The 24,568-nt window shown below is 43.0% G+C and overlaps 1 protein-coding gene across 1 annotated transcript in view; it reads right to left on the bottom strand.

Annotated features, from left to right (window-relative positions):
- Positions 1 to 407: 407 nt before the first annotated feature.
- The window catches only part of LOC109872641 (E3 ubiquitin-protein ligase CBL-like), a 28,710-nt gene continuing 4,549 nt past the window's right edge, over positions 408 to 24,568 (bottom strand). The window contains exons 2-16 of the mRNA XM_020463949.2: positions 23,990 to 24,137; positions 22,370 to 22,617; positions 18,503 to 18,649; positions 18,192 to 18,348; positions 11,185 to 11,306; positions 10,883 to 11,020; positions 10,339 to 10,426; positions 9,911 to 10,042; positions 6,515 to 6,751; positions 6,136 to 6,252; positions 5,696 to 5,982; positions 5,022 to 5,180; positions 4,767 to 4,876; positions 2,803 to 2,982; positions 408 to 2,696 (exon numbers count right to left, since the gene is read on the bottom strand). Coding sequence (XP_020319538.1) covers positions 2,380 to 2,696; positions 2,803 to 2,982; positions 4,767 to 4,876; positions 5,022 to 5,180; positions 5,696 to 5,982; positions 6,136 to 6,252; positions 6,515 to 6,751; positions 9,911 to 10,042; positions 10,339 to 10,426; positions 10,883 to 11,020; positions 11,185 to 11,306; positions 18,192 to 18,348; positions 18,503 to 18,649; positions 22,370 to 22,617; positions 23,990 to 24,137 — 2,587 coding nt within the window. The 3' untranslated portion in view covers positions 408 to 2,379. The remainder of the gene's footprint in view (positions 2,697 to 2,802; positions 2,983 to 4,766; positions 4,877 to 5,021; positions 5,181 to 5,695; positions 5,983 to 6,135; positions 6,253 to 6,514; positions 6,752 to 9,910; positions 10,043 to 10,338; positions 10,427 to 10,882; positions 11,021 to 11,184; positions 11,307 to 18,191; positions 18,349 to 18,502; positions 18,650 to 22,369; positions 22,618 to 23,989; positions 24,138 to 24,568) is intronic.

Below are 24,568 nucleotides of genomic sequence, written 5' to 3'. Positions count from 1 at the left end.
ATCGTCAGTCTGTCCCAGCCTGCAAGCCGTGAGGTTGTTGGTTTCGTTTGGCCATGCCTTTCAAATTTTTCCTTTTTGTACATATGTTTTGTCACCATCTGAACTAATAATAATCTGCTTTTACAGGCAAAACAAGAAGACAGAGCTGGCCCTGAACTCAGTAAGTCGCTGTCTCCTGGGCACATTGGGGGGGAGGGGGGGGGGCAGCGAGGACCAACACGGTCCTCAAATTGCTGATTAATCACAAATGTGCACATTCATTCAGGTGACAGACCATGTAACTAGGCCTGGGACCCCTAGACAAAGTACAAAACAATAGTAGGCTAGTTATTAGGTTTGTAACAAGAGCTACATGGACCATATCTTCCAGTATTATAACATTTTCTATAAAATATACCAATCAAATGTTAAAGAAAATATTGTTTATTTGAACATCTTTAATGGCTGAGGAATGAAGACATGGCAACATAATGAATGCTGAGTACATTAAAATGAATAAATAAAACTTTAACTACACATGCAACAAGGCAATGAAAAAAGTTTTTGTTAGTCCTCTCTGTATGTACAGGTGAGGCGCACAATGAATTCTAACATACAATTTCACATTTATCTTCGATCGAACGACAAAGCACCAACTGTGCTTCCGTACACCAGTAAATTCTGCAACTATTGAGCAATTACTAGTGTGGCGTATGAGACCACAGCAATCTCTTATGACAGAGTGTCCTCTTGTGGTGAGTCCACATATGAGCGACACAGTGGAAAGCAGAGGCCTGAAGTCAATTCTCAAATGATTTTACAAGGAGTGGCACTTAAGTTGATGATCAAGGAATTGCAGTCAAAGTACATCACAATTTGAAAGTTAAAACAGTATTGAACTCAAGCGAAACAAACAGATGCAGAAATATCATGGCCATTCTTTACAACTAGAAGTATGTACAACTAATAATGTGATTTAAACCTGTATTTAAATACTTTTGGCTTTGAATCAAACACCTAACATTTCTGGTGTGAGTCCCCAAATAACCTTGGCATATTACTGCACATTGTTCAGTCTGTTGTACCCGAGTCCAGAGGACAATGACAAAAACTCCATGTTCAACGGGGTTTCAAATTCATTTAAATTTAAATGATTCATATATTAACAGATTTCTCAAATGTGTCGAAGCCACATCATTGTGAGAAAAAAAACAATCCTAAATCAAGGTAGGTAAAGAAAATACATTAGTTCAAAACGCATACTGAGCCACCTTAAGATAGGGCCATATTCTGTTTGTAACGTATAAACAAGAACGTTGTACAAAGTGTTCTTTCCCAGAGGAGGCAGCAAAGCAAGTCTGAGGTAGTGCCAATTAAGTACTTCATTTCACTAAATATCATGGTATATACATGACTTGGATCACTTTGTCTTCTCTGCCCAATCAATATATTATTGTCTGGAAAATGAATAGTATGGATCCGAAAAAACAACCCTTACAAGCAGAAGTCCAATTGCACACTGATTAGCAGAGAGCAAAATTCAGATAGAGCAGATATACTCCCTTTATTTTTAAGTATGACATTAAAAAAAGGACACTCACTTTAAAATATAAGCTATTCACAGAATTAACAATAAGGCCTAACAGTGAATGATGACATCAGAAATGTTACATTAGTTCACCAGTCAATGTTAGCACTACACTGAATACATTCTGAGATTACGTACACGTCATTCAGGCTTATATATTATAAGTAAACCAGGAACTAAAGCAATTTGGAGTTATGCTTACTTTTAAAAAAATAGTTACTTCACCTACTGCAATTACAGTATAATGCATGACATGGAGCCCTGTAATACTGCAATCCAACTCAAATATTCACATTCATTGGCTTTAGCACAAACCACAGAATCAAATGGTTTAGTCTCCACCTGGCGTGTCTAGCTACAAACTGTATGTACGACTATGACACAATCAAAACTAACATGGTCACCATTAGGGTGAAGAGGGAGTGGGAATCATGAGTCAGGTATGCCCCAACAATAGTTACTGCTGCTGCACAATAAGTCCATAACTATTCCTTACTGTAGCCTAAGCACACCGTGTGAATTTCGGCTTACTCTACCTTGCACTCAGAAACAAGGAAATGCTTAGAGCCACACAATAATACTGGAGGCAAGCACAAACGACCATACAAGGGTCAAAGGCTTGGCCATACAGAGGCCACGTCAAGCATCCTTCCTCTCCCCTTAGATTCTCTCACTTAGATGCCTGTGCATGGGACCGAGTCCTCTTCCCCTTACAATTTACAGTGCTTCCAGACCGGTCACAACCAGCACAGTAGAAATGCTATCCATTATGGCACAGTGGGTAAAGGATATAGGGTGTGGTGTTGAGGCTGCTACGTGAGGATGTGGGCCGTGGAGGGGATGGACACAAACTCGCGCAGGATGTTCTTAGCCGTCTCCAGGTTGTTCTGGGCGATCATCAGGGCCTTCTGAATGTCCTGGAACGAGTAGCCCTGGCTCATCAGATGCTCTATCTCCCCGTTGATGGATAGCGCCACACCGGGAACGGGCCCCCCTCGGTAGCCAGCTGATGGACTGGCGGCAGGGAGCAGGGCTTCTGGGGTAAGGGGGCGGGGCCGGTGGTCTGAGTTGACCCGGCGTGGGAGGGGCTTAGGGGGGCACTCGGGGTCCTGACCTGATGAAAACGTAGCTGGGAGAGAGGAAAGAACATGTTCATGGTGTTTGATAAATATAACTCTTAACATGACAAAGCAAGAGAGGAAAAGGACTGAAAACTCTAATGCTGAGTTACATACAGGCATCTATGGTAGGGCTGTCCATTGATAGGCAGCTGAAGGCGGCCAAGGTGCCGGTGACGTCAGAGAGGGTGCGCCTGGCGGGTGCTGGGGGAGCCTGGGGTCGGGGGTAGTCATACTCATCCTCCATCTCCTCTACCATATGGTGCAGGGGAACCGCAGGGGGAGGGATGAGGTAGTCTGGAGGGTGAACAAGAGGATTAAAGGGATAAAGAGTGATTTGAATACCCTGAACACAGGATATACACTACCGTTCAAAAGTTTTGGGTCACTTAGAAATGTCCTTGTTTTCCATGAAAACATACATGAAATGAGTTGCAAAATGAATAGGAAATATAGTCAAGACGTTGACAAGGTTATAAATAATGATTTTCCATTGTAATAATAAGTGTCCTTCAAACTTAGCTTTTGTCAAAGAATCCTCCATTTGCAGCAATTACAGCCCTTTGGCATTCTTGTTGTCAATTTGCTGAGGTAATCTGAAGAGATTTCACCCCATGCTTGGATCGGCTTGATGGGCACTTCTTACATACCATACGGTCAAGCTGCTCCCACAACAGCTCAATAGGGTTGAGATACGGTGACTGTGCTGGCCACTCCGTTAGAATACCAGCTGACTGCTTCTTCCCTAAATAGTTCTTGCATAGTTTGGAGGTGTGCTTTGGGTCATTGTCCTGTTGTAGGAGGAAATTGGCTCCAATTAAGAGCCATCCACAGGGTATGGCATGGTGTTGCAAAATTGAGTGATAGCCTTCCTTCTTTAAGATCCCTTTTACCCTGTACAAATCTCCCACTTTACCACCGCCAAAGTAACCCCAGACCATCACATTGCCTCCACCATGCCTGACCGATGGTGTCAAGCACTCCTCCAGCATCTTCATTTTTTCTGCGTCTCACAAATGTTCTTCTTTGTGATCCGAACACCTCAAACTTAGAAACTTGTCCATAACACTTTTTTTCAATCTTCCTCTGTCCCGTGTCTGTGTTCTTTTGCCCATCTTTACCTTTTCATTGGCCAGTCAGAGAGGGCTTTTTCTTTGCAACTGCCTAGAAGGCCAGCATCCCGGGGTCGCCTCTTCACTGTTGACGTTGAGACTGGTGTTTTGCGGGTACTATTTAATGAAGCTGCCAGTTGAGGACTTGTCATCTTGCTCAGTTGTGCACCGGGGCCTCCCACTCCTCTTTCTATTCTGGTTAGTGCCAGTTTGCGCTCTTCTGTGAAGAGAGTAGTACATAGCGTTGTACAAGATCTTCAGTTTCTTGGCAATTTCTTGCATGGAATAGCTTTGATTTCTCAGAACAAGAATAAACTGACGAGTTTCAGAAGAAAGTTCTTTGTTTCTGGCCATTTTGAGACTGTAATCGAACCCACAAATGTTGATGCACCAGACACGCAACTAGTCTAAAGAAGGCCCATTTTATTGCTTATTTAATCAGAACAAGTTTTCAGCTGTGCTAATATAATTGCAAAAGTGTTTTCTAATGCTCAATTAGCCTTTTAAAATGATAACCTTGGATTAGCTAACACATCGTGCCTTTGGAACATATGAGTGATGGTTGCTGATAATGTGCCTCTGTACCCCCTCATGTAAATATCCCATTAAAAATCAGCTGTTTCCATCTACAATAGTCATTTACAACTATGTCTACACTGTATTTTTGATCAATTTGATGTTATTATGATGGCCCAAAAAAATGTGATTTTCTTCCAAGGACATTTCTAAGTGACCCCAAACTTTTGAACAGTAGTGTGCATTTTCCACTTGCTGAGATACATAACTGTAATCGGATTGTGGCCACATTCATTGAGATAGTATGTTTCTAGGCAGGTGTAAACATGCAAAAGATGCCAGTGTGATTCATGTTTCATGATGGTTTTCTGATTGTACAAAGGGGATGACTTATGTAACTTCATGTGCAATCAGAAAAGTGAGAATAGAGATCCTTCATCCATCTCTATGCACCTGACTCTGGTGGCTGCTGGGGCAGGGAGGGCAGAGGGAGGGGCTCCATAGCACTAGCCTGGATGTTACACATGGACTCATACACCTGAGGGTCCTCACAGTCCACAGTCCTAGGAGAGAAGGGGGAGGGGAGAGAGAGGTAGGGATGGAGGAAGATAAAGGGCAGAGGGAGGGTCATCAGAAAAACCTTAGTCAGGACCCTGTACTGATCATAATCAACCTGGTTACCTCATAGTGACAGTGTTGAGCACTCACCGTGAGTCGCGGTTAGTGGGTTGGACCGGTGGTGGTGAGGGCACGACAGCACCTGCCATGGCCCAGGAGGGTCCTGCTGCAGGGAGAGAGGTGGGGCTCATGTACTCATTCTCCTCATCACTCCCAGATGACTTCTCACCAGTAGACTCCTGTTGAGGTCTAACAACAGAGAAAAAGACACACTGAGCCAGGTAATACATACAACACATTGAATTACCAATCAGTCACTCTATGAGTTACTACAGGGTATATAGACAATCTAAGTCCCAGAGAGCCTCTGATTAAACCAATCAGGTCAGGAATGGAAGTCCACCATTACGTTTGGGGTGGCAGGAAACCTAGTGGTTAGCGCGTTGGACAAGTAACCGGAAGGTTGCAAGATCGAATCCCCGAGCTAACAAGGTAAAAATCTGTCGTTCTGCCCCTGAACAGGGCGGTTAACCCACTGTTCCTAGGCCATCATTGAAAATAAGAATTTGTTCTTAACTGACTTGCTTAGTTAAATAAAAAGGTCAAATACTTTTTATATTTTTTTTAAATCTATTGTTTAAGTGCTGGACTAGAATAAAAATCAGCATTTCCCATAACTCTTCAGGGCAAGAGTGACTTCTCTCTATTGAACATCGACATTACATCCATACCACATTTTATCAATTTCTATACAAATACCATACCCGACTGCCAGGGAGTAGATAGCGTTGGTCGCTGCTAGCGGCTTTGCTCTGTGGATGCAGTCACTGTCACTGGGTCCGTTGGTCTGTGGGGGGGCCTTGGCTACGTGCCGGGGAACCATGTAGTTGGAGGCCCAGTTGGGCTCTGGAGGGGTGCTTGGCAGAGGTCTCCTTTGAAGCCGGCCCTCTGGGGGTCCAAGGGGAGAAGGGCGTTCGGGTGGGGGAGGTGGGGGTAACTCTCGCAGAGCAGGAGGGAGGGGCAAAGGTTTGTCTCTGTGGAGGGCTGCAATCTGGGGAGAGCAGATATTAATGACTGTATGCAATACTATCTCTCTGGATTAGAGTGTCTGCTAAAATAGTCAAATGTAAAAATCACATGACATGCATGGGCACACCATTATATACATAAAGAAAGCTTGAATTTGATTAGGTCTTCCACTTGCCTTGGTTGTTGCTCCTTGGCCCGGGGCCCCTGGGGAGCTGGGGGGCCTCTGCTGCAGCAGGTCCAGCCTGGGGGGCACGGGGGGCAGGGGCGTCACAGGGGAGGGCGGGCGCTCCACCTGAAAACACAGGGGAGACATCAAAACAAGTAATACGTGAGCTTGTTTCCACAACATGTAGATGGAGGGAGATGGTTTTTAGTTGTTGATTTACTGGGTGGTGTATCTAATTGGCGAATTCTGAAAACTACCAAGTCTTTTATAGATCGTCTTTTCACTTTTACCACAAGGACACAATGATGATGGGAGATGGTGTGTGTAGGAGAAATAGAGAGAACATGACAAAGCCTAGCTGCTCATAGATGGTGGCTGGTGGTCTTGCCTTCGTGCAGGCCAGCCTGCTCATAATGAGGTGGGGATCCTCCAGGCGCTCGTCATCGTCCTCGTCGTTGCTGGGGGAGACTGACAGGGAGCCCCCTCCTTCCACCCCGTAGGGCCCCTGGAAGCTGGCAAAGGAGGCCCCGCTGCTGCTGTTCTTGGGGTGGAAGGGGTCTACCACGATGGGCTCTGTGCCTTTAATCTCACAGCGGCAGAACGGACAGCCCTGCCCCTCCGATTCCTGGGAGAGAGCAATACTGCAGTTTAAAATAAAATCGGGCAAAGGGCTGATATCCACAAAGCATCTCAGAAAAGGTCCAAGGAATCCTGTGAACCTGTTTTAAGAAGGAAAAAACCTCCCAGCTCAAGAGTAAGTTTTAGGATGATGTTAAGACACTGCTTAGACATGCGGCATCGCCAGCATGAATTCTATATAGCTTCAGACCACAGTGAATGTGACTGTACATCAAATGTAATGGTAAAATGTTTTATCATTTTTGCCTGACAATCACTTTGCCTACTCTTAATTATCGCCTAATGTTAACATGCACAACATTTATTTTGATCAAATTAATATGGTTAAAAGTGGAATTTTCACAATGTTATTGTTATCAACACACTCATTGTCACTCCCATTGAACAATTCTAAATCACTTTGGCACAGTAGGCATCAAGTCACTTGGCGATAATGTTGCATACAACACTATCAAAGTTAACACAAGCACTACCTTTAGGCATGCCCAATTTAGAGATTTTTTTTTACAACATGTTGCGTTCCAAACGGATAATTTTAAATAACATGTAGGTAATTAAATAATCAAGTGGTTAAGTATTTAGGCACATCATATAAAACATGTCTTGTGAAATTGTCAAAAGTGCAAGCGATACTTTTACATGTAGGTCTAGATTATTTATGGATTGATGAAATATCAAAACATTATGAACAACTCAAAAGCAATTGCATGTGACACAGGAAACACTGACTCACTGAATCTTTCTATTATCAAGACACCTGTTGAACTCTTAACTGGTCAGGGCAGCTTATGATGCATCCTAAATAACCTGCTCAAAAAAATAAAGGGAACACTTTAATAACACATCCTAGATCTGAATGAATGAAATATTCTTATTAAATACTTTTTTCTTTACCTAGTTGAATGTGCTGACAACAAAATCACACAAAAATGATCAATTGAAATCAAATTTATCAACCCATGGAAGTCTGGATTTGGAGTCACACTCAAAATTAAAGTGAAAAACCACACTACAGGCTGATCCAACTTTGATGTAATGTCCTTAAAACAAGTCAAAATGAGGCTCAGTAGTGTGTGTGGCCTCCACGTGTCTGTATGACCTCCCTACAACGCCTGGGCATGCTCCTGATGAGGTGGCGGATGGTCTCCTGAGGGATCTCCTCCCAGACCTGGACTAAAGCATCCACCAACTCCTGGACAGTCTGTGGTGCAACGTGGCGTTGATGGATGGAGCGAGACATGATGTCCCAGATGTGCTCAATTGGATTCAGGTCTGGGGAACGGGCGGGCCAGTCCATAGCATCAATGCCTTCCTCTTGCAGGAACTGCTGACACACTCCAGCCACATGAGGTCTAGCATTGTCTTGGAGTAGGAGGAACCCAGGGCCAACCGCACCAGCATATGGTCTCACAAGGGGTTTGAGGATCTAATCTCGGTACCTAATGGCAGTCAGGCTACCTCTGGCGAGCACATGGAGGGCTGTGCCACCCCACACCATGACTGACCCACCGCCAAACTGGTCATGCTGGAGGATGTTGCAGGCAGCAGAACGTTCTCCACGGCGTCTCCAGACTCTGTCACGTCTGTCACATATGCTCAGTGCTTTCATCTGTGAAGAGCACAGGGCGCCAGTGGTGAATTTTCCAATCTTGGTGTTCTCTGGCAAATGCCAAACACCCTGCACGGTGTTGGGCTGTAAGCACAACCCCCACCTGTGGACGTCGGGCCCTCATACCACCCTCATGGAGTCTGTTTCTGACCGTTTGAGCAGACACATGCACATTTGTGGCCTGATGGAGGTCATTTTGCAGGGCTATTGGCAGTGCTCCTACTTGCACAGAGATAGCAGTCCTGCTGCTGGGTTGTTGCCCTCCTACGGCCTCCTCCACGTCTCCTGATGTACTGGCCTGTCTCCTGGTAGCGCCTCCATGCTCTGGACACTACGCTGACAGACACAGCAAACCTTCTTGCCACAGCTCGCATTGATGTGCCATCCTGGATGAGCTGCACTACCTGAGCCACTTGTGTGGGTTGTAGACTCCGTCTCATGCTACCACTAGAGTGAAAGCACCACCAGCATTCAAAAGTGACCAAAACATCAGCCAGGAAGCATAGGAACTGAGAAGTGGTCTGTGGTCACCACCTGCAGAACCACTCCTTTATTGGGGGTGTCTTGCTAATTGCCTATAATTTCCACCTGTTGTCTATTGCATTTGCACAACAGCATGTGAAATTTATTGTCAATCAGTGTTGCTTCCTAAGTGGACAGTTTGATTTCACAGAAGTGTGATTGACTTGGAGTTACATTGTGTTGTTTAAGTGTTCTCTTTATTTTTTTGAGCCTATGACTAAAGAAGCTTCATGCATTGCTTTTAGTTTTACCCATAAGAGTAGGATGTGCTATGTAGGTATAACCTCTCGTTCTCTCATAGAGAATCTGTGAACATAAGTTCAATCAGGAGAAACGACAGGGATTATCCAGTCGCAGTACATTTTAATGACCTAAAACATTACATTTCTACCTTTAGATTTTGTGGCATAGACAAAGTTAAGATATGAGGCAGGGGAGGTGATCAAAATAATGTAAAGGAGAATGTTTTGGGATTTTCACTCTCCAGACATTATTTCCTGAAGGACTTAATTATGAAATGCCTATGTATGTTATGTTGTAAATGTGAACATTAATTATTCCCCTATTTCAGATTACTCTGATGTTTTTCTTGCGCTGTTACGCAGCGATTCATGAAAACTTGCTTGGTAGGTCGATGTCCTCATTGTGGTTTTACAGACGTCTTTAATACGTTTTATGTACACACTTTATTGAAATATTTATGAAATGCATTTTGTTATATTTGGTAGCACTTATTTGTTTTCCCTCAACTCAAACCCAATTTTATGGGTGGAACGGATGTGGGTGGGGCTAGGTCTACATGAGGGTGCCAATTTTAAAAAACTCAAAAGCTCTGACGAAGGCCATGGAACCGATACATAAAGCTTATTAAAGAGCAGAGTGCGGGTTTCTTTTTCTCATTTTACCCAGAGTAGGAGCAAAATGTCTATTCTCAGCACTTACGACCAATAAAATGTACAAAATGAATGTGAAACAATAGACACTCTTGCAAGATGACATAATTCTGGGAAATACCTGCCAGGCAGTGAGACAGGAGGTGCACATGAGGTGGCTGCAGGGCTCTATCTTCACATCCTTGTCATTCTCGGCACAGATCTTACATAGCTGGAATGTGGAGCCCATCTCACAGTAGAGCTCATACTGCTCCTGTAGCACAGAGAAGAGAAAGGATGAGTATCACACAAGTAAATGATACACTGAGATGACAATTCTGATGTATGAGATACTTCAATAGGACAAATATTTTTCTGGCCCAATTCTGATTTTAGGAAACATCCATCTAAACAGACAGTATTCTGACAAGTATACAAATGTATGTTTAGGGCATTGTAAGCAATTGAAAATTACATTAGGCAAAAGTTTGAGTCACAAGTGCATCTGAAGTCTGAATTACAACCTGTAGTGAATGTTATGAACTTAATGGATGTGAGAATGTGTCTGACCTGTGTGACTTTAATGTGGTCCTGTGGGGAGGGCTCACACAGCCCTGTGAGGTCTGGGTTCTGGGCCCGGCCGTCTGGGAACAGGTAGCTGGAGAGCGAGCAAAAAGTCTAAACATTTCAATGGCCAGTTGAAGCCAGAAGCTAATTAAATGAGCAATTATGTGATGATTGAAAGAGGTTGAAATCGGTTTGACTACAAACTACAAAGGAAATGTCACACAACAGATTTTACAAATGCCTTGACTGAACCAGAAAAGCTAGTATTTGGTCATTCTTTCATCTTAACTATGTGTAACAGTATAACTTTATACCATCCCCTTTCCCATACCCGGGCGCGAACCAGGGACCCTCTGCACACATGAACAACAGTCACCCACGAAGCATCGTTACCCATCGCTCCACAAAAGCCGCGGCCCTTGCAGAGCAAGGGGAACCACTACTTCATGGTCTCAGAGCAAGTGACATCACCGATTGAAACGCTATTTAGCGCGCACCACCGCTAACTAAGCTAGCGTTTCACATCCGTTACATATGTCATACTCACAATCCCTCCCTGAATCCATCAATGAGGGCCTGAAAGAGGGGCTTGTTGTGGGGGATGGTCTGCAGAATGTTCCCATCTGCAGTGACGTAGCCAATGGCCCACTGGCCCAGCCGAGTGCAACTCAGTCTGAAGATATAACTGACAGAGGAGGCAGACCAAAGATGTGTGGTGTGAGAGAAGTTGTGTACATGTTGATGTACTTGGATGGTCTGTGATGTTTTTTTGAATGCAAGTGTACATGTCAAAATATTTACTTCAGCATCAAGTGTATGTGTCATTGTGTGTGTGTGTGTGTGTCTCACCTGCCAGGCTTGTGGATGAACCTTTGCAGTCGGGCCTTAACCTCGTCGTAGGTGAGGAAGGCCATATACCCCGGGTGTGTGACAGCCAGGCTGTTCCAATTCCTCAGGAGAGATGACCACGGCTGCACAATACACACACACCACAGTCAGAACCCTTAAGCAAGAACAGCTGGTCTTTGTATTGACAACAAATCTTTATCCTAGTTAACAAAGAATAACTTGTGTTCTTCACCTGATATTCACGGCAACAGTGGTCACCAATGATGTTCTGGAGAACTACAGGGTGTGCATAATTTTGTTTCAGCACAGCACTAAAATCTCCTCAATGCCTTAATGATCAATTGATTTCTAGTTGAAGCTGATGTGTAGTGATTAGAGGCTAACCGATTATGTTTTTCAACGCCGATACCGATTATTGGAGGACCAAAAAAGCGATACCGATTAAAATCGGACATTTTTTTTTATTTGTAATAATGACAATTACAACAATACTGAATTAACACTTATTTTAACTTAATATAAAACATCAATAAAATCAATTTAGCCTCAAATAAATAATGAAACATGTTCAATTTGGTTTAAATAATGCAAAAACAAAGTGTTGGAGAAGAAAGTAATATGTGCCATGTAAAAAAGCTAACGTTTAAGTTCCTTGCTCAGAACATATTAAAGTTGGTGGTTCCTTTTTTTTTTTTTTTCCTTTTAACATGAGACTTCAATATTCCAAGGTAAGAGGTTTTAGGTTGTAGTTAATACAGTATTTATAGGACTATTTCTCTCTATACCATTTGTATTTCATATACCTTTGACTATTGGATGTTCTTATAGGCACTTGAGTATTGCCAGTGTAACAGTATAGCTTCCGTCCCCCTCCTTGCCCCTACCCGGGCTCGAACCAGGAACACAGACAACAGCCACACTCGAAGCATCGTTACCCATCACTCCACAAAAGCCGCGGCCCTTGCAGCGCAAGGGGAATAACTACTCCAAATCTAAAAGTGAGTGACGTTTGAAACAGTATTAGCGCACACCCAGCTAACTAGCTAGCCATTTCACATTAGTTACACCAGCCATTAGGCTGATAGGCTTGAAGTCATAAACAGTGCTGTGCTTGTGAAGAGCTGCTGGCAAAACGCACAAAAGTGCTGTTTGAATGAATGATTACGGGCCTGCTGCTGCTCAGTCAGACTGCTCTATCAAATCAGACTTAATTATAACATAATAACACACAAAAATACGAGACTTTGGTCATTAATATGATCGAATCCGGAAACTATCATTTCGAGAAAAAAAATGTTTATTATTTCAGTGAAATAACGGAACTGTTCGGTATTTTATCTAACGGGTGGCATCCCTAAGTCTAAATATTCTTGTTACATTGCACAACCTTCAATGTATGTCATAATTACATAAAATTCTGGCAAAATAGTTCGCAATGAGCCAGGCAGCCCAAACTGTTGCATATACCCTGACTCTACATGCAGTGAACGCAAGAGAAATGACACAATTCCACCTGGTTAATATTGCCTGCTAAACTGGATTAGTAGTTATAACTAGAGATTATGAGTGATTGTTTTTTATAAGATAAGTTTAATGCTAGCTAGCAATTTACCTTGGCTTCTACTACATTCGCGTAACTCGTGGAGTGCACTGGTTAGAGTGTTGGACTAGTTAACTGTGCGGTTGCAAGATTGGAACCTCTGAGCTGACAATCTGTCGTTCTGCCCCTGAACAAGTCAGTTAACCCACAGTTCCTAGGCAGTCATTGAAAATAAGAATGTGTTCTTAACTGCCTAGTTAAATAAAGGGTATAAAAAATATATATATATATATAATCGGAAATCGGCGCCCAAAAACACCGATTTCCTATTGTTATGAAAACTTGAAATCGGCCCTAATTAATCGGCCATTCCGATTAGTCGGTAGACCTCTATTAGTGATGGTTGAGAACAAAACGCCTTCACACCCGGTCTCATTTAGAACCGTTGTGTACATTTTACACTAAATATTGAGATTTATACATTTGGCACATGCCATGAACATGCATGTTTTCTGTTTATAAAATCAGACCTGTCGTCAAACTGTATCCGTGAACAAGCATAACAACTCTGCCTGAAAAACACCCTTCAGTTTTTATGTTGACAAGAAGGTCCTTATTTTTTGTATACTTTGGTAGTATCTAAAGGGAATAGCAATGGCAAACTTGATTAAATGCCTTTGGAGGTGTTGGCAGAATGTTTTCTTTTGCAGTTACATTTGCTGTAGCATGACAGTTTCTGAAAGACAAAAACAATTAAATTGTTGTGCACCTGTAAACAGATCATTCAAATTCAATTATGTTTTGCATTTACTTTTTCCAGAACCTAAATAAGCTGCACTGCCCACAAATTCTGAAACATTCTCTACGTAGAAAAAAAACAGTCTGTTCTACTGCGCTTTGGATTGGACAGCATAGACCAAAATACTTTAAAATAGATGATTTATTTCCTAATGTGAAGTGGGTTCAATTAAATGAGAGATGGGACGAATGGTAGCCCATCTTAAATTGTTGTAGGCCTATTGGCTATTTTGCGAGTATGAAACCATCAGAAGAGTTGAAGAACTTATTCTGCAATGATCGTTGAAAAAAAAAAAACAGGAAATAGATCAAATTAGGTTTTTGCTCTTCTCACTAACAGAAAATGATTGCATCTGGTTATAACACTGAACAAAAATATAAATGCAACATGCAATGTGTTGGTCCCATGTCTCATGAGCTGAAAAAAAGATCACAGGCATTTTCCACATGCACAAAAAGCTGTGCAGCTTCATTAAATTGTACCTGCAAAACACCAGTCTCAACGTCAATGGTGAAAAGGCAACTCGGGAATGCTGGCCTTCTAGGCAGAGTTGCAAATAAAAAGCCATCTCAGACTGGCCAATAATTAATTGCCTCTTTGCCATGCAAATGAACTGAATCCCCCAAAAACATTTCCACTGCATTTCAGCCCTACCACAAAAGGACCAGCTGACATGTCAGTGATTCTCTCAACACAGGTGTGAGTGTTGACGAGGACAAGGCTGGAGATCACTCTGTCATGCTGATTGAGTTTGAATAACAGACTGGAAGCTTCAAAAGGAGGGTGGTGCTTGGAATTACTGTTCTTCCTCTGTCAAACATGGTTACCTGCAAGGAAACACATGCCGTCAACATTGCTTTGCACAAAAAGGGCTTCACGGGCAAGGATATTGCTGCCAGTAAGATTGCACCTAAATCAACCATTTATCGGATCATCAAGAACTTCAAGGAGAGCGGTTCAATTGTTGTGAAGAAGGCTTCAGGGCACCCAAGAAAGCGCAGCAAGCGCCAAGACCATCTCCTAAAGTTGATTCAGCTGCGGGATCTGGGCACCACCAGTACAGAGCTTGCTCAGGAATGGCAGCAGGCAGGTGTGAGTGCGTCTGCATGCACAGTGAGGCAAAGACTTTGAGGGTGACCTGGTGTCAAGAAGGGCAGCAAAGATGCCACTTCTCTCCAGGAAAAACATCGGGGACAGACTGATATTCTGAAAAGGGTACAAGGATTGGACTGCTGAGGACTGGGGTAAAGTCATTTTCCCCTTTGATTGTTTGTGGCATCCGGGAAAAAGCTTGTCCGGAGAAGACAAGGTGAGTCCTGTGTCATGCCAACAGTAAAGCATCCTGAGACCATTCATGTGTGGGGTGACTTCTCAGCCAAGGGAGTGGGCTCATTCACAATTTTGCCTAAGAACACAGCCATGAATAAAGAATGGTACCAACACATCCTCCGAGAGCAACTTCTACCAACCATCTAGGAACAGTTTGGTGACGAACAATGCCTTTTTCCAGCATGATGAAGCACCTTGCCATAAGGAAAAAGTGATAACTAAGTGGCTTGTGGAACAAAACATCGACATTTTGGGTCCATGGCCAGGAAACTCCACAGACCTTAATTCCATTGAATTTGTGGTCAATCCTCAAGAGGCAGGTAGACAAACAAAACCCCACAAATTCTGACAAACTCCAAACATTGATTATGCAAGAATGGGCTGCCATCAGTCAGGATGTTGCCCAGAAGTTAATTGACAATATGCCAGGGTGGATTGCAGAGGTCTTGAAAAAGAAGGGTCAACACTGCAAATATTGACTCTTTGTATCAACTTCATGTAATTGTCAATAAAAGCCTTTGACACTTGTGAAATGCTTCTAATTATAATTCAGGATTTCATAGTAACATCTGACAAAAATATCTAAAGACACTGAAGCAGCAAACTTTGTGGAAATTAATATTTGTGTCATTCTCAAAAATGTTGGCCACGACTGTACTTGTCCTCTTGCTCAGTTGTGCACCGGGGCCTCCCACTCTTTCCATTCTGGTAGTGCACAGCGTTGTTTTCTCAGAACACAAATAAACTGACGAGTTTCAGAAGAAAGTTATTTGTTTCTGGCCATTTTGAGACTGTAATCGAACCCACAAATACTGATGCTCCAGATACTCAAATAGTCTAAAGAAGGCCGGTTTTATTGCTTCTTTAAATCAGGACAACAGTTTTCAGCTGTGCTAACATAATTGCAAAAGGGTTTTCTAATGACCATTAGCATTTAAAATGCTAAATTTGTATTAGCTAACACAACGTGCCATTGGAACACAGGAGTGATGGTTGCTGATAATGGGCCTCTGTACGCCCATGTAATGAGCCTCTGTACGCCCATGTAATGAGCCTCTGTACGCCCATGTAATGAGCCTCTGTACGCCCATGTAATGAGCCTCTGTACGCCCATGTAATGAGCCTCTGTACGCCCATGTAATGAGCCTCTGTACGCCCATGTAATGAGCCTCTGTACGCCCATGTAATGAGCCTCTGTACGCCCATGTAATGAGCCTCTGTACGCCCATGTAATGAGCCTCTGTACGCCCATGTAATGAGCCTCTGTACGCCCATGTAATGAGCCTCTGTACGCCCATGTAATGAGCCTCTGTACGCCCATGTAATGAGCCTCTGTACGCCCATGTAATGAGCCTCTGTACGCCCATGTAATGAGCCTCTGTACGCCCATGTAATGAGCCTCTGTATGCCCCCCCCAAAAAAATAAAAAATCTACCATTTCCAGCTACAATAGTCATTTACAACATTAACAATGTCTACACTGTATTTCTGATAACATAAAATTTAGTTTAAAATGGACAAAGAAATGTTTTTGAAAGAAAAACAAGGACATTCCTAAGTGAACCCTAACTTTTGAACGGTAGTTTACATGTGTGTATAGTTAATGACTATGCATATAAGATAAACAGAGAGTAGCAGCAGCGTAAAATAGGGGTTGGGGACACACACACACAATGCAAATAGTCCGGGTAGCCATTTGATAAGCGGTTCAGGAGTCTTATGGTTTGGGGGTAGAAGTTATTGAGAAGCCTTTTGGTCCTAGACTTGGCGCTCCGGTTCCGCTTGCCATGCGGCAATAGAGAGAACAGTCTATGACTGGGGTGGCTGGGGTCTTTGACAATTTTCAGGGCCTTCCTCTGACACCGCCTAGTATAGAGGTCCTAGATGGCAAGTAGCTTGACCCCGGTGACGTACTGGGCCATACGCACTACCCTCTGTAGTGCTTTGTGGTCGGAGGCTGAGCAGTTGCCATACCATGCTCTCGATGTTGCAGCTGTAGAACCTTTTGAGGATCTCAGGACCCATGCCAAATCTTTTTAGTTTCCTGAGGGGGAAAGGCTTTGTCGTGCACTCTTCACGACTGTTTTGGTGTGTTTGGACCATGATAGTTTGTTGGTGATGTGGACACCAAGGAACTTGAAGCTCTCAACCTGCTCCACTACAGCCCCGTCAATTAGAATGGGGGCGTGCTCGGGCCTTTTTTTCCTGTAGTCCACAATCATCTCCTCTGTCTTGATTACGTTGAGGGATAAGGTTGTTATTTTGGCACCACCAGGCCAGGTCACTGACCTCTCTATAGGCTGTCTCATCGTTGCCCATGATCAGGTCTACCACTGTTGTGTCGTCTGCAAACTTAATGATGGTGCTTGAGTCGTGCCTGGCCACGCAGTCATGGGTGAACAGGGAGTACAGGAGGGGACTGAGCACGCACCCCTGAGGGGCTCCAGTGTTGTTGATCTGCGTGGCGGATGTGTTGTTACCTACCCTCACCACCTGTCAGGAAGTCCAGGATCCAGTTACAGAGGGAGGTGTTTAGTCCCAGGTTCCTTAACTTATTGATGAGCTTTGAGGGCCCTACGGTGTTGAACGCTGAGTTGTAGTCAATGAATAGCATTTCTCACATAGGTGTTCCTTTTGTCCACTGGCCGGTAACCACTGCTGCACTACAAACTAAACATACAGGCAACTCTGCTCCAGCTCAATTCTCAAGGCTAATTTCAGGAAGTCATTTTGGTTTGTGTCTGCCCAGACAGACTGTGCCAACACTTGTAGCCTCTGTGCACACAAAGTCGAAGGAACTACTGTAAAGGCCCCCCCCAGTTGAGAGACATCCAATAGAGGACGTACTGACTGTACTTTAACCACCCCACCCTAAATGATGATAGAGCAGCTATCTCTAGCTTTGTACTCAAACGTCTTTATTGCCTCTGATGGAATAAAAGGTACCCATGTTTTGTTAGCTTCTACAATTAACTATCTACACAGCAGTTGAGCTCTCTAAACATTTGGCTCCTCAGAGAACTTTGACTGCATGAAAGGTAGTTCATTACTTATGAATACGATAACTGCTAGAGTAAGTGGTCCTGAATTGACTTAATGTAAGTCACTTTGTATTAATTTAGGAGATGCTCTTATCCAAAGTATTATGATAGTGAGTGGGTCAGCAATGGGAATTGGGAGCAGTGAAAGCAGATTCCCTACATATTGGTGGTGGAAGGGGTGTACAACTATTTTGGTAGTGGAGGAGTTGAGTTTCCACCATTCAATCTAAAGTGCTTTTGGCACCTGGAAAAGTAATTAAAACCCATCCATCATTATTTGCGTTTGAGAAAACATTACCTGGAAGAGCCTGGTGAAGATGTCAAACTCGAAGACGGAGATGTAGTCGTTGCATGTGAGGTCGATGGTGGACTTCAGAGCCATGGCCTCCAGGCCTGAGCTGATGGGGTGGAACTCATGAAGAGCCTGGCGGAACATCCTCCATGGAACAATGGTCCTACAGAGAGGAGAGGGTTTAGTGATACAAAAGTAGTAATTATCCCCAGGCATGTTTTTAGTTGAGCGTTTGTTTCATTTTAACCCCTTTTTAATATGGCATCCCAACTAAGGAAATTTTATAAGATAACGGAGCCCCCCCCAAAAAAACTCACTTGTCACCAAAAGACCTCCTCCAGAACTCGGCGGCGTCTGCTTTGGTGATGCGGAAGTTGTCTCCTTGGAATAGGCCATTGGGAAATATGGCTTTTAGCTCAGCCAGCATGTGGCTGAATATCAGCGACAGCTTGGTCAAGTTCCGCCTATGAAGAAAAGGTATATGTCATCTTAGCGTCCTCAGACAAACCTCATCCCTGAAGTTGACCAATGGTAATGTATTTTCTTGACTTTGGTACCCCCAGGTCAAACATTTAAGGCTAGGTAGTATAAGCCTAGTTTTTCAGGACTGGATGGCTTTGAGTTGGGGTTGGTATACAATCATCCAGTTGTAAGAATGTGTGATGAGCTTCTTAGAAGTGTCATCTCCTGAGAACCCATTGCAAAGGCACACAACACCAAACTACTAATCAGTGTATGTTAACCTTATTTATGACCAAACTATTGCATGTGGTATATGAGTACTAGCATGTCAGTTTCTTATAATGGCACATGCATTTGTGCTACTTGTGAGTTAGAAGAATCCCTGATAGCATCATTGCTTCCACAGAACTAGAATGAGATATTTATGATTGCTAAACTGAAACTAAAGTAAACAGGATGGGTTTTAGCAATGTATTTCTGAGTAGAGGAAATATACCCTAAAAAGAGCTGTTTGTTTAGCTTAAGGCGGTTCTTACATCCCCACTTTCCTTTATGCAACATGACCTGCAACTAAATAATAAATGGCCAATTCCTGTTTTCTAGTATTTTTTGTTGTGGCTAAAATGGCAAAAAATATTTTCAAATAACACGTGCCTAATTAATGGAACATTGGTTTGAGGTGTGAGGTAGTTTCTTGGAAATCGTAGTCAGCATGCAGCACTCTGCCTGTCACAAACCACCATGGAGATTCAAAACACTGATAACAAAGCATCTCCCACCAGGGTCATGGGGGGGGGGGTTCCTGTTTTGAAGCTTAACTGCGCTTACACTTCCCCGCAAGTGGTAGAAATTTTTAGCGACCCACATTAACTAAAAAAAACAAGACATCATATGAGAAACCCCACCGAAAATAAGACATACCAGTAATCTTGACAACAAGAAAGGAAACATTTGATAGGATCACCTAGGCCTACTTTTCAAGTTGGGTTCTAGCCGTTGCGCTAATTTTAACCTCACCTGGTTATACAATCAACAACTATACTGAACAAAAATGAAACGTCACAATTTAAAAGATTTTACTGAGTTAGTTCATATACAGTACATTCGGAAAGTATTCACACCCCTTCACTTTTTCCACATTGTTACATTAGCATTAATTATTTTTTGCTCCTCAATCTACACAAAATAACCCATAATGACAGAGCAAAAACAGGTTTCTAGAAATATATATATATATATAAGATATTACATTTACATAAGTATTCTGACCCTTTACTCAGTACTTTGTTGAAGCACCTTTGGCAGCGATTACAGCCTTGACTCTTCTTGGGTATAACGCTACAAGCTTGGCACACCTGTATTTGGAGAGTTTCTCCCATTCTTCTCTGCAGATCCTCAAGTTCTGTCAGGTTGGATGGGGAGCATTGCTGAGATGTTCGATCGGGTTCAAGTCCGGGCCAATCAAGGACATTCAGAGACTTGTCCCGAAGCCACTCTTGCGTTGTCTTTGCTGTGTGCTTAGGGTCGTTGTCCCGTTGGAAGGTGAACCTTCATCCCAGTCTGAGGTCCCTTGCCGGTTTTCATCAAGGATCTCTCTGTACTTTGCGGTGTTCATCTTTCCCTCGAGCCTGACTAGTCTTCCAGTCCCTGCCGCTGAAAAGCATCCCCACAGCATGATGCTGCCACCACCATGCTTTACCGGAGGAATGGTGCCAGATTTCTTCCAGATGTGACGCTTGGCATTCAGGCCAAAGAGTTCAATCTTGGTTTCATCAGAACAGAGAATCTTGTTTATCATGATCTGAGAGTCCTTTAGGTGCCTTTTGGCAAACTCCAAGCGGGCTGTCATGTGCCTTTTACTGAGGAATGGCTTCCGTCTGGCCACTCTACCATAAACGCCTGATTGGTAGAGTGCTGCAGAGACAGTTGTCCTTCTGGAAGGTTCTCCCATTTCCACAGAGGAACTCTGTCAGTGACCATCGGGTTCTTGGTCACCTCCCTGACCAAGGCCCTTATCCCTCGATTGCTCAGTTAACTCTAGGAAGAGTCTTGGTGGTTCCAAACTTCTTCAATTTAAAAATAATGGAGGCCACTGTGTTCTTTGAGACCTTCAATGGTGCAGAAATTATTTGGTACCCTTCACCAGATCTGTGCCAACACAATCCTGTCTTGGAGCTCTACGGACAATTCCTTCGACATCATGGCTTGGTTTTTACTGTGCTATGCACTGTCAACTGTGGGACCTTGTATAGACAGGTGTGTGCCTTTGCAAATCATGTCCAGTCTACTGAATTTACCACAGGTGGACTCAAAGTTGTAGAAACATCTCAAGGACGATCAATGGAATCAGGATGTACCCGAGCTCAGTTTCAAGTCTCATAGCAAAAGGGTCTGAATACTTATGTAAATCAGGTATGCTTTTTCTAGCTTTCTAAAAACTTGTTTTCGTTTTGTCATTATGGGGTATTATATGTAGAAAAAATATATTTAATCCATTTTAGATTAAGGCTAATGTAATAAAATGTGGGAAAAGTGAAGGGTCTGAATAGTTTCCGAATGCACTGTAAGAAAATCAGTCAATTGAAATAAATTAATTTGGGCCTAATCTGTGGATTTCACAACTGGGAATATATATATCTGCTGGTCACAGATACCTTAAAAAGGTAGGGGCGTGGATCAGAAAACTAGTCAGTATCTGGTGTGACCACCATTTGCCTCATGCAGCGTGACACATCTCCTTCGCATACAGTTCATCAGGGTGTTAATTGTGGCATGTGGAATGTTGTCCCACTCTTCAATGGCTGTACAAAGTTGCTAGATATTGGCAGGAACTGGGACACGCTGTCGTAAATGTTGATCCAGAGCATCACAAACATGCTCAATGTGTGACATGTCTGGTGAGTATGCAGGCCATGGAAGAACTGGGACATTTTCAGGAATTGTGTACAGATCATTGCGACATGGGGCCGTTCATGCTGAAAAATGTGATGGCGGCGGATGAATGGCACGTCACTGGGCCTCAGGATATCGCCACGGTGTCTCTGTGCATTCAAATTACCATCAATAAAATGCAATTGTGTTCGTTGTGCATAGTTTATGCCTGCCCATACCATAACCCTATCGCCACCATGGGGCACTCTGTTCACATGAGCAAACCACTCACCCACCCAACACCATACACATCGACTGTGGTTGTGAGGCCGGTTGGACGTACAGCCAAATTCTCAAAAATGACGGAGGAAGCTTATGGTAGATAGAAGAACATTAGATTCTCTGGCAACAGCTGTGGTGGACATTCTAGCAGTCAGCATTCCAATTGCACGCTCCCTCAAACTTGAGACATTTGTGGCATTGTGTTGTGTGACAAAACTGCACTTTTATTGTTCCTAGCACAAGGTGCACCTGTGTAATGTTCATGCTGTTTTAATCAGCTTCTTGATATGCCACACCTGTCAGGTGGATAGATTATCTTGGCAAAGGAGAAATTCTCACTAACAGGGATGTAAACAAATTTGTGCACAATTTGAGAGAAATAACCTTTTTGTGTATATGGAACATTTCTGGGATCTTTTATTTCAGCTCATGAAACATGGGACCAATACTTTAAATGTTGCATTTATATTTTTGTTTGGTTTATAAACTATTGCCTTGAAGCAACAACATGTTGGCTATAGCAGAAACAGACTGGCTACCAGCAGGCGCAATATACCCCTCCATTTTACCTGGGTTGAGAGTTCTCCTCATACATGCGCTCCTTGGCCTCCTTGAACAAGCTCATGGTCTGCTTGATCTTATTGGTCAGGTTCTCCATCACCACCCGGAAGTACTCATTCTCCCCAAGCGTCTCTATCTTGCCCTCGTAGCGTGACAGTATGGTGCGGAGGTGCTGGTAGGTGTCTGGCAGTAGGTCCAGGATGTATGGGGGGCTGTTCTTCAGGGCCACCTTAGGGTTCTGGCACAGACGCACCACCTGTGTGGGAAAGGGAGGGTGAGACGAGGTCGGAGGAACCTGGAGAAAGCAGTCCCGCATACCAGAATGACTGGTCATATAACAATGGGTTCTCAGATGTTTATTTTTCCCCACCCCTTTATTGCTTTTTTAAAAGCTTACATTCTCTGCTCTACATCTGTCTATGCATGGGCTGTGTCAACACTTGATCTTTGTCAAGACAAAAACAAACTGTCTTGGGTCATAATAATTGCTCAAGGTAAGTGGTTAGGAGAGCAAGTCTGGCCCTAGAAATTACAAGAACTGAAAGTGTCACTAGTAATATAATGCGTACACTGGGATGGAATTAAAACAACGACACAGGATACAGATGCACTTGTTTTGTTCTGCCTTTATGATTTATGATATGTTCTATTGCTTGTGTGGGCCAACTGCATGAATGGGGAAGATGGATATTTGAATGTAGAGACAGAATAAACATATCATGATACACAGTGTGAGAGTAAATTTGGGGTATGAGTGACCTGGATATTTACATTCAAGTGGAGAATTCAACATTTACATTGTGGCTCCTGCTTGTGGTTAAACCAATTATTTACAGTCTGGATGATGTTTGTAATTCAACTGGTTCATTCAACCAGGCCTAGCCAGTCCCTTGTTATGGTCTCAATTGTCTAATGACAGTACACCAAGTAGTCCTCATCTTTGTTTTTAAGAAAATACAATTCAAAAAATGTAAGTGTTGATATTTTTACCACACCAGTAGTAGGAAAGGGAACATACAACCTCAAATGATAGGCCTACACGATTGTATGACAAATATATAAAACATGACAAAATAATTTGGTATTGTTGTTCTGGTTGAATAGGCCATTTGACACAGGGATCAGGTACAATTGTGTTAATTCAAGCTGAGTCAGTGAGCAAAAAAATAAATATTGAAAAAAAAACACGTGATAGTTCAATCACACATTTGAAAATAGACTTAGTTGTGAAACTCAATAGCCAAGTGTCTTCCTGCCAAAGACAACTTGTACACTGTTGAAATCAAAATACTAAACATTGCTCAATTAGCATAATTTGTGAAATTCGGGCCATTTGGGGGAACAACGTATTGGATACCATTTTATGAAGAAAAATAACTAATGTCTGAAAACATTTGCTTCATTTTGCAGAATAAATAGTATTTACATGATTAGTCGGGGTAATTGTTCCCCTCATTTAGAAAAAAGACTGTCAAACTGTATCTCTCCTATATTCTGTGACCTATTGTTTTGCTATTGCTACACTATGGACATTACAGTAAACCTGGCATTTCATATGTTAAGTATTCTTGCAATTTAAATGCACTTCCCATAAGACCAGAGATGAAATTAGATGGCTTGTTACCTACCTTATCCATAAGTTTCCAGCATTTCTCCACCATTTTCTTGTCTACCACTGCAGGTTGGTGAGGCTGGAGAAGCTGGTGATGGGGCTGAAATGCGTCCTTCATCAAGCCGATGAGACCTGCGCCCCTCCTCGGATTTCCTGCCATGCTTCTGTCGCCGGCCGGGGGAGAACCCCGAGGCGGTCAATGAATGACAATTCTGGGCACGTATTTACAGACAACTGCCGTGATTACTGTCTCTATTGTTATCTGATAAAAAGAGTAATAATCACACAAACCTTGCTAGACGAAGAAAATCGTGAGCTTGCTAACTAGCTAATTTAAAGTCCTCATCCGCCTTCTCATTTCGCAGAAAAAGACAGGGGTTTGCATAACTCAACCTCCTGCCTGTTTTTTATTTTATTTCTGACCCGTCTGTTATCTTTGGAGACAGGTAAATACAAAGGCGTACATCTTCAGACATTCAGCTAAATAGGAAAGTAACTACTATTTTGTCTGTTTTCTTCCTATGTTTCAGCTTTTTGTTTTGCCTGTAGAGTGAATTGGCTAACTTCCGGCTTGGAATGATCTTCAAATGTCAAA

This window comes from Oncorhynchus kisutch, linkage group LG28 (genome assembly GCF_002021735.2).
Source record: "Oncorhynchus kisutch isolate 150728-3 linkage group LG28, Okis_V2, whole genome shotgun sequence".
Classification (NCBI taxonomy): Eukaryota; Metazoa; Chordata; class Actinopteri; order Salmoniformes; family Salmonidae; genus Oncorhynchus; species Oncorhynchus kisutch.
This window is presented reverse-complemented; position numbering and strand designations above follow the sequence as displayed.